This window comes from Danio rerio, chromosome 9 (genome assembly GCF_052040795.2).
Source record: "Danio rerio strain M-AB ecotype USA chromosome 9, GRCz13ab, whole genome shotgun sequence".
In the NCBI taxonomy this organism is placed as follows: domain Eukaryota; kingdom Metazoa; phylum Chordata; class Actinopteri; order Cypriniformes; family Danionidae; genus Danio; species Danio rerio.
In genome coordinates, this window is record NC_141029.1 from 9,289,937 (window position 1) to 9,300,968 (window position 11,032).

The 11,032-nt window shown below is 33.4% G+C and overlaps 2 protein-coding genes across 4 annotated transcripts in view; one reads left to right on the plus strand and one right to left on the minus strand.

Moving 5' to 3' along the window:
• Window positions 1–1,114: 1,114 nt before the first annotated feature.
• On the minus strand, window positions 1,115–8,861 carry rab20 (RAB20, member RAS oncogene family). The gene is given in 2 exon segments (NM_212771.3): window positions 1,115–2,056; window positions 8,371–8,861. Coding segments are annotated over 2 exon segments (729 nt in total). The 5' UTR covers window positions 8,561–8,861; the 3' UTR covers window positions 1,115–1,517.
• Window positions 8,468–11,032, plus strand: part of naxd (NAD(P)HX dehydratase) — a 29,136-nt gene continuing 26,571 nt past the window's right edge. For all 3 annotated transcript variants that reach the window (XM_087267162.1, XM_087267163.1, XM_087267165.1), the window contains exon 1: window positions 8,468–8,602. The gene's annotated coding sequence lies outside the window, so the exon portion shown is untranslated. The remainder of the gene's footprint in view (window positions 8,603–11,032) is intronic.

Below are 11,032 nucleotides of genomic sequence, written 5' to 3' on the forward strand. Positions count from 1 at the left end.
GTAATCTAGAGGCCTTTGACTTTTATATAAACCATTTCTGAGGCATGGGCCGGTATAAGATTCTGACGGTATGATATCCTTGGATAAAAATATCACGGTTTCAAAGTATTGTGCTCACTACTTTAAAATATATTTTTTTAAATGTCTGGGTAAAAATACAAAACCTTTTTCCCCCTTTGAAACAACATATTCTATATATTTTTTTAGATATTTATAATAGTTTGGCACAGTAAACAGGTCAGCCTAAAAATAATTCAAAAGATTATTTGACTTCTGTCTTCATTTGTTTTAAAAACAGATTTCTTGACAATTTAAAACACTATTTTTGAATATTTTTTTTTCTGCTGGAGAAACTGTTGTCCTAAAAAAAGGTAAATAAAAAAAATCTTACACATACCTAAAGAACGGTATTACAGAAAATTCATTGTTTTAAAACCTTGACTTTTTCAAACCACAGTTTACCTTGAAAACTGTTACCGTCATGCCTACTTCTGATACCAAATCTTCAAAATAAAAGTCAAGTTATTATTTGTTGTTCCTAAAACTTGGAAAGGCAACAAGACTTTTGTCAGGTGGTGTATATAAATATGGGTTATAAGCAGGGCCAGACGGAATCTGCGGATATTTTTTGCCATTTCTGCAGAGAAGTTTGGTAAAATCTGTGGATTTCTGCGGAATTATTTTGGGAGTATTATAACTAAAACCTTAATGTATGAAATAAAAAAGTAATACCTTTTTAACTTTAATGTTTACAATGCAAATCCAATTAGATTCACTTCACTGGGTAAACAAAACAAGCCACTTGTGTAATATCCACTAAAAGACAGAAAATATTACTGTACAAACTGCATTGTGCATAAATCAGATGAGCATTTTCATATTAGTCAATAATATTACTGTAATTTATTTAAAAACTGAATAAATATCAATTTACACACATTTACTCAAGTAAATAAACAGAATTAATGATGGGCTAAAAATCTGCAGAAATCTGTGCGCGCAGATTTCGTGTGGGCCAAGTTATAAGATACTTAAAAGCATTTTAGAAAATTGGATTAACCTAAACCTTTAAACAATGGTGCACTTAGGTTCACACACCAAACAGACTAAGCACTTTCTTATCATTTTAAGAGTGTTTATTTTTCTGAAATTAGATTAAGTGAGGCTGTATCAGAAAATATATTTAAACAAAATATAATGTAGATATAATTTCAATAAAAAAAATACACAACAGAGACCATGATCATTTGATTCTAATAATGCAAAGAAGCTAAAATTTCAAATTAAGCCAAAACAAAAAATATATATATAATAATTACAAACAAAAATAACAGCGTATTGAAAATGATTGACAAGTGCTTAACGATGATTTAATTCCTTGCAAAAACCTTTGGTTTTAATACTGCTTTGAAAAGGAAAAACAAACAGCACATAGTAGTAAATGAACTCGAGTATAGTGGCGTTTAGCAGTGCTGTAATTTACATCCATTGGCCCCGATTATCAACACAATCTCCTCCTATGCACAGCAGCCAGCTTTAGTCCTTCTCACCTCTAGTGGCGTCTCCAGGTCTACAGTGGCTTCACCCTCGCTCCTCTTCTTCAGAATGGATGGCAGTACTAAATCAAATAAGGTCTCGAACAAAGCGTCCACGTTGTAACCTGTTTTAGCGCTGGTCTCGAAGCACATCCTCTCGGCGGGCAGGCAGGTCTTCTCGTCCAGGCCTTTGTATCGGAGAACGCGGGCGTACAGAGCCACAGCGTCCTCTCTGCTCACCTGTTTGTGCTGGACAGGGCTGGCAGGAGGAGTCGGGCAGGAGGCTACAGGCTGCGGGTCGCTCCCACTCTCGCTGTCAGGCTCTTGAGCGAACGGGTCGGTCAGATCCGCTTTGTTCCCCACAAGGGCGAAGATGCAGTCTGCGTTGGCAGTGTCAGTCAAGGACAGGAAGCGGTTCTCCAGCTCCGCCAGGCTCTGCCAGTTAGTGACATCATATGTTAGGATGACAGCAGCTGCGCCACGGCAGTACATGGAGCCCAGACCGTGAAACTGCTCTCGACCTGCAGAACAAACACAACAACAGCGGCAAAATTTATATTCAAGAGCACACACACACACACAAGCGCATTCATTTTTCATGACGTTGCTTCAAATGAATGCTATTAGAACTTTTTATACTTCAAACTATCTTGGACAAATTGTATCATGATTTACAAGTATTATTGAGCAGCACAACCATTTCACATTGATGATGATAATAATAATAAGAAATGTTTATTGAGCATTGAATCCGCATACATGAGAGATTTCTGAAAGGAAGATTGAAGTGAAGATGCCAAGAGCAACTGATTCTTATAAATACCAAAATACAAATAAAAACATTTTAAAAACAGATTTTTTAAATCAATATAAAATATTTTATACAATAAAACACAGGCTGCGTCCGAAACCGCATACTTCCATACTATATAGTACGCTAAAATCAGTATGCGAGCCGAGTAGTATGTCCGAATTCATAGAATTCGAAAATCAGTAGGCGAGAAGTACCCGGATGACTTACTACTTCCGGCGAGATTCTGAAGTGCGCAGCCCATGCACGCTGCGCTATCCCATAATGCCCCATGAGAGAATTCATGAATGGAAGTGAGGCGACACAACTGAGGCAGGTAGGTCACGTGACCATGACAAAATGTCGGATGTAGTACGTCAGAGTCCGAATTCCATTCATACTTTTCACATTCATACTGTATAGAATGTACTTTTCTAACGGCCGAGTAGTACGTTTAAATTCAAATGCAGTACCTACTGAGTAGTAGGCGGTTTCGGACTCAGCCACAGTATCCTATAAAAAAAATAGTTTTTTCAATGTTTTGCATCATCATTACTGCTTAACTGTAATATAAGTAATGCAAAAAAAAAAAAAACTGAAGGAGAGCAGATAGACTAGCGATGCCCTGTGACAGGCTAGTACTGTAGATAGCTGGACAATGACTAAAATAAATATTTATCACGTTTTAAGGCATCTCATATTTTGATAACGATAAATCTCACAGGTAAAAGTACCATGTGGTTAAACATAGTTCAGAATACATGAACATGTCAATACAGTGTGTTGTAAAGGTTTCATGTTGTTTAACATAATTATGAATCAGTAAACTTTGTAAATAAACACTGTTATAATGTCTGAGATCTCAAAGCTGCTTACTCAAACTGTCCTCTATATTATTTAAGGTAATATACACTGACCAAATGACTCCATGGCAGTGACTCACTCATTACCACGTTTACTGAATGGAGTACTGAAGTGCAGTATTCCATTTAAACATGAAAAATTACAGTCATATTAAACAAAAAAAAAAGATCATTTTCTCACCCTCATGTTCCCTTTAGCATATTCACTAGTGTAAAATTTGTTTTGCCATATTTTCACAGAGAAACTTTGATATCTGCTTGTTAAATCATGATATATGGAATACTGTTTCCAGGTCCAAGCTGCTACTCGTTTGAATCATCATATGACCACTTTTCAGTCATATCACACATTCAAATTAATTTTATATGTAATCATGGTGTAATAGTTTCTGGACTTGCTGCATCACAGACAACAATATTTGAACAATTTATAAAAAATGAATCACTTTCTGCCCATTTGATATCTGACGTTTATTATTACCATTTGTCTCCTTATACAGTTTGGTAGAGAGCTTGAACCCGGAAGCCTGACTACTGAATTGAAAACTTTTTCTGTAATTCAATGCAAACTTACACACTCACTCACTCACTCACATACATACACACATACACACATTTATACTTATATTTATTATATTTAATATATTTATTTATACAACAGTTCTGTCTGGTTCTCGAATCTGATTGGCTGATAGCAGTGATATATTTAAGTAATATCAGCACCCATACAGTATTACTCCGCCCACAATCAGCCAGCAAAAAGCAGACACTACAGATCTAAAGTTTAAAAGATGCTTGCTCAGCTGTTTAACAGTCAGCTTATGATTTGAATCCAACGCGGAAGAAAGTAGTTCCTCATACAACTACAACTACATATTTTTGAGACTCTTCATGTTTGAGTTTGTTTTTCTATACACAATTATGCCATCAAACTGTTGTATAAACGCAATATCACATGAGCAGCAGTGCGATATGTCTGTATATCAGCACTGGTGGGAGGTGTGCGTTGGCAGAGTGCCTTAGTGCTCCCATAAAAGGTACTTACGCCATATATGCAATTTGTCTATGTAAATCCTTATTAGCATAACTTTAAATTCAACTGAAAAGCCACTGAAATCTACACTGTAAACAAAGACTTAACTTTAGTTGAATCAACTTAATTTTAGTAATCTCAACTTACTTTGATCAAAAAAAGTTGTTAAATACAAAAAAAAAATCAGTAAAGACTTCTTGGCATTACTAGTGTGTAAAGTCTGGCAAAAAGTCTACTTTTTGTATACATGTATAAAAAATGTCACACCACCACAAAGCATTGCTTTAATTAGAATAAAACCTATTTTTAACTTAATACTTTACTAAATTTCCAAGTTTAAAAATAAAGAATATTCAGGATACTGGTTACATTTTCACAAAATTTAGTGTGCTGTTTGTCATAAAAAGGTTTTAAAAACGTTTAAATATAACAAAAAATGGCTGATGGAGATTTCCTGTGCAAAGTTCAGTAAAGTCAAACAAAAAAACAAACCTGAATTGCTCAGAGGAGCCAATTTTTTTTTTTTATCTACCTAAAAAAAACTTTCACTTTCTCCTTTTAAAAGAAAGCCAAAGATTGTTAGCCTTGATATTGAGAGCATAAGAGCTCAGATACAAGAGCTCATTGTTGTCGAAATATGTTTCGCAGCTAACTGTGTGACTGAAGGATGTGAGAGAGAGCTTTGTCTCTTATTCTTACGCATCACATCATGCAGCAAAAATACATAACATTAAAATATTTGATGCAAACTACACCTCTACTTACATCCTATAACAATACATTTGTTATAAAATATAAAAAGTTCATAGACCGAATTATCAAGCAATTTAGTGTACATTACCAAAGAGGAAATATATTTATTGACCATGAGGTGTAAATTTCACAAATTCATTTCATCTTTATTTCTATAGCGCTTTTACAGTGTAGACTGTGTCAAAGCAGCTTAACACAAAAGTTCTAGTAAACTGAAACTGACAAATTAAATCTGTCTCTGTAGTGAAACCAAGCTGTAAAAATGACTTCCAGAGACATTTGTGATGCATGAATTCATTCAAGAATCTCTACATGTAAGTCAGATGCTTCAGTCAAAACAGCACATTCAAGAAAGACTTTATCCATTCATAAAGCGATTTAAACCTTGCCATTGCTAACATCTGCTCTATTGTTTAACTCTTACGCAACAATGGACAATCAGACATGATGTAATAGAGAGGAAGTTGGCTTTATCATCATCATCATCATCATCAACAACTGATGAAAGTAAAATGTGTCAAAGTTCATTAGGTGAACTTTCCTAATTATTTCAGTCTTATGAAAATAGTAACAGTACTCGGGATAAATGAAAATGAATATTTGTTAATCAATTTCTTAGTGAATATAGACGACATATTTTGTTGCATTCAAACAAAAAGTTTTATTAAACAGTTATATTCATTCTGTGTGGTCGATTATATTAAGCAAATAGGTTAATAGGATGAAAATAAATACTACAAAAACTAAGCAAATTAAATGGTTCTCGGGCTTTTATTGTTTTTATTAAAATTACACTGAAATATTACAAATGATCTAAGTCGGCTATATAAATTTAAATGCACCATTTTAATGTTTTTTTTTTTATGGTTTTTAATGTTTTATGTATACACATACAAAACATTAAAACTGTGCAACTTGATGTTATTTATACAGCCAAAAGATAACTTGTCAATAACTGAGATCTATAGAATTTTATTATATATATATATATATATATATATATATATATATATATATTTTTTTTTTTATTATTATTTTTTTAATACAAAATAGGTCACGATATTGAAAAACTCTAACATTGCAATATTTTATTTTATTTTTAGATATACATGTATTGATATGAATACAATTTCACCATATGATTAATATCTCTATTTATAGAGAATTTATACTGTTAGATTGATTAGGATGATTCTGCAGTGGGAGTGAAGCTCCATAAAATCTAATAAACCATCTATACAATTTTTGGGGTCCCCTGGCACGTTTTCGTTGTTGTCTGTGCTACTTGCAGTGCATTTCTGTATTTGCATATGTTGTATTTTCATGCACGTTTAGTCAGTGATTGATCAATCTCTGAGATTGATCAAGGTTTAATATTTGCATCTCCATAAAATCAAATAAACAATCTATAATCTTTTTGGGGTCCCCTGACAGATTTTCGTAGTGGTCTGTGCTATCTGCATTTCTGTATTTGCATGTGTTTTGAGTATTTTCATCCGAAACATTCTATTTGAAAAAATATAAATTGATATAAGTTGTTTTATCATGTCCCAAGTTTAACAGGTTTCAGGTGCGGTAATTGAATGATAAAAATATAAATAATTCAATAAAATGAACCATAGTTAAGGTCACTAATGGTACAATTTATTTTACCCTTATGCTTTTAAAAGTCATTATATTAACAGGCATTTAAAAAACACATGCAAAAAACCCATTTGAATACAAACTCAACAATGCATATCCTGCAATGTGACTACTGTAAATGATCACATTGCGATATCGAATCTGAAACAATATAAAGTATGCAGCCGTAATACTGATCTTGATAGCTGTTATACAACACAAAAACAGCGTGAATAAACATGATCATAAAAAACAGACAAACTGCACTGTAAAAAAAAAAAACTTGCTGATGCTGACTTAATTTTTTTGTTCATGTTTTTTAACTTTAGTTCATATAGTTTGTATAATATTAACTTTCCTAACTTTTAAGATATTAAGTCAAATTTTGTATGACTTAAATTTAGCTGAAAACTGATTAAATTATTAAAATACATTAAATCTAAATAAATAAAATATGTGTCGTCTTGACTTTTTGTCCTTTTTTACAGCGCATTTGAGATCGCCCTCAAATAATATGCTATGGCACTTATTGATAAATGTATGCATTTATGTTTTAATATGTTTTTATAGGGCGTGTATGGTATAATGTAGAATACAAGGCAAAATAATAATGACAGATGTGCAAATAAACATTTCTGAAAAAAATTTAATAAAAGCTTTTGATACATTTTAACATTATTTTTCTAAAATCAGATTTAATATGAATGAAATAAGCATTAATTTAGCTCATATTAAGATACTCTTCCTATTTATTAATTACTTGACTACTTTCAAATCAAAATCAAGTCATGTTAATGAGTAAAATAAATGAGTCATGCTTATACATTCAGGAAAGAAAGAAATTACTTTAAACTTTCCTAACTTAATAGTGAACATCCTCCATCTGTCCCAGATCCCCATCCCTGAGAAACAACTGTGCGAATGACCAGGAAAACCTTTTCCACACACTCATCTGACTAGCATGCAAGCATGTGACTTTTTTTCCCCTGATAAGAGACCACAAACAGCCCTACACGGGGTCATCTGTCATCTGAACCAAATCAAATTCCACAGGAAATGACAGTAGAAAAACATGTTCTTTACACATTAGATAGATAGATAGATAGATAGATAGATAGATAGATAGATAGATAGATAGATAGATAGATAGATAGATAGATAGATAGATAGATAGATAGATATTGTAAAACCTTAAATGTTGTTACATTCACCTAAAAATAACAAATCTTTCATTTTTGTGTGCACTTTCATCTTTTTTGACTAATTATTATACAAGAGTCCTGAAGATTGTTAAATATTTGCCCTAATGGGTGAAGTCCTCAAACATTGACCAAAGACTTAATTTCATGTTTACTCATTTGCAAAACTGAGGTGAAATGTGCATAAGCTAAACTCACTTTACTCACGTGACATTCTGCTAAAATGTTACATAAATCTGTATATTTCTGAGGTAACGTCTGAAACCAGCTCTCAAATACAATCTGAAAAAGGAACAAAAAGTGCTGACATTCACACAAAAAGAGGCCACCGTTGAGAAAGCAGCTTTGAGTTAGAAATCAACAAATAACGTTACAAACAAAAAATGGAAACAAAGACAAAACATTAGTAACAAAACAAAGATCTGCTTCAGACTTTATAACAGTGTGTTTATTTATAAAGTTTGCTGATTCGGAATTATTGTAAACAACGCGAAACAATAATACACTGTAATGATATGTTCGTGTATTCTGAAGTGGCCCATGTTTAACCAAATGAAGTGGATAATAAGCATACCTGCAGTATCCCATATGGAAATGTTGTAGGGACCCCACTGTTTGAGGAAAAACGCCCCTCCGACGGTGCTTATCGTGTCCTTAAACTTCCTCTCCGTGTATCTGTGGAGGAGAGAAGTCTTTCCAACGTTCATGTCCCCCAAAATGACGACTTTCACGTCGGGTTTCTTGGTCCTTGTGGCTTGACGCATGTCTCCAAACACATGCCACTCATGCAGACTCAACTCTCACAGGTAAACTCACCACATAAACAATTCAGGGACGACTTTCGGTCCCCGAGTTTCAAACTGCATTGTCTTGTTACCTCCAGCTTGACGTCGTCGGTACAAGGTTTGGCGAAATAAATCCCATTTCTGAGGGCAAAGCTGGAAAATTCGACACCGAGCTTTCCCCTAATAAAGTCAGCAACGACGCTGACTTTCTAACTACAGAACTTTCAAGATGGGTTTAACGGTAGAGCAGTTTGATTCGTCACCGAATCGTTCATCTGATTCGAATCTTTTCTGTGAGTTGACCAGAAAGATTCATTCAAGACTCGCAGTAAATCCGTGCACGAATTTGCAAGCAAACAAATAATCAGTTCGGTATTTGAATATTTTTTTTTTTTGTTTTGTTTAATATTAATGTGAATTTTATTTGCAGGAGTAGCTATACTTTAGCAATATGATATCAGGGATGGGCTGGGTAGTCGAGGGCCATTGTCCTGCAGAGTTTTGCTCCAATCTCTAATCAAACACACCTGAAAAGCTAATTAGTGTCTTCAGAATCACTGGAAAGCTACATGTGTGTTCAAATGAATGAATGAATGAATGAATGGGTAATTAAACAAACAATAAATAGATAAAACAAACAAATAAATAAATAATAAAGCATCCACTTCCTTCTCATGTTGAAAAAGCAAAGCCAAAATTCCTCAACTTCTGAATCTAATTCAATTTATGTTTATTTCTATAGCGCTTTTATAACGTTTGTGTCAAAGAAGCTTAGAAGTTCTAGTAAATTGAAACGGTGTCAGTCCAGTTTTCAGAGAGAAGTTCAGTGTGGTTTAAATTTCACTGCAGAAAGTCCAAACACTGAAGAGCAAATCTCGATGCGCAGCTCCACAAGTCCCAAACAAAGCAAGCCAGTTAGGACAGGGGTGAGGAACAAAACTTCCACAAAGTGAAGGAAAAAAAAAAAACCTTGAGAGAAGCCAGGCTGTTGGGCATGACCATTTATCCTCTGGATCAAGTCTGCACTGTTGTAATGGCACCTCAGTTTTGTACTGCATCAAATAACTAATAAACCTTATACAAGATTTTATAAATTGTCTTTGGTGAAAATGTTTTTCAAGAGTGATTTTATAATTGTTTTTTAAATTATTTTGCCTCATGTTTATTTACACAGACAGGGTTCTCTTATAAGTTAATCAGCCACTGCATGTGATCATATTACAATATTTTGGCTTCATATTAAACCTGGGCCTGCAAATGAAGAATTTGTTATCTTATTTGATTAAATTGTAGACTTACTCATTTGTTCCCTCATATCAGCTATCGTAGATTTAAAATTAAGAATTTATTTATTAGTTTAGTATAGCATGGCAATAGTTTGTTGCCTTATTCCAGTTTGTTTAAAACAAGTTATTGCAATGTTGCTTCTGTTGTGCATGTTACGTAGGCCTACATTAAAGGAATGGATTAGTAAAAGTGCTTTTGTAATAAGTTGTGGGAGTAAATTTCCTGCACTGATTTTGACAATGCTAAGGCAGTAATTTTTTATGAAAGGCTATAATCGTGTGGCGTTTGCACGCATGGCAGTAAACATTTTTAATATCCTTTATTCATAAATATTAAGTTTGCTGATTAAATGTTTACATCTGCAATAGGTGTTGTACTTATCACATTGATAGTCCAACTTTGCATATTCTAATGACACTTAACTGAACATGTACACACATCTATGTAGGGTTGCTCAAATCAGGATTTTTGCAGCCGATACCAAATGCCGATTCCTTGTCATGGTGATTTAGAGTACCAATTCTGATGCTTTAAGCTTTATAATGCATAAAGCACATTTTCCTCTTAGTATGCTACTTTAATGGAGATTTCTCCTTACCCAAGAGAATAAATGAAGGATGCTGCATATCACTTCATAACCATTTAGGTGTGAACATATCATGGTCAGAAGTACCTTTAAAGAAAATAATAGCACAGTTTAAAAAAAAATGGTCAAAGAGAAATGACAAACAATGCAGTTTGTAAACATTGTCTCAATCAAGAAAAGTTTGGAGCACATTTGATTCATAAGAAGTTAAAATGTAAACCTAAATGCATTACTTCTTTACTAAAAGGAAATAGGTCTACAAACTGTTTATTACAATAAATGAACTTGTAATATTGTCAAAAACACATAACTTTCAGTTATTATATGTAAAAAGGCCTAAATACATGCAAGGTCATTGAATATTTTGCTTATGTCCAAGTAACACAAACACTTGCAATCGGTTTATGAGATTGGCCACTTCAGCTAGTACTTTAAATATGATTATCGACCGATACTGATCTCATGCCGATTAAACGGAGCATCCCTAATACTATACTATAATTCAATTCATCTTTAGTTTTATATAGTGCTTTTACAATGTAGATTGTGTCAAAGCAGCTTAACATAGAAGTTCTAGT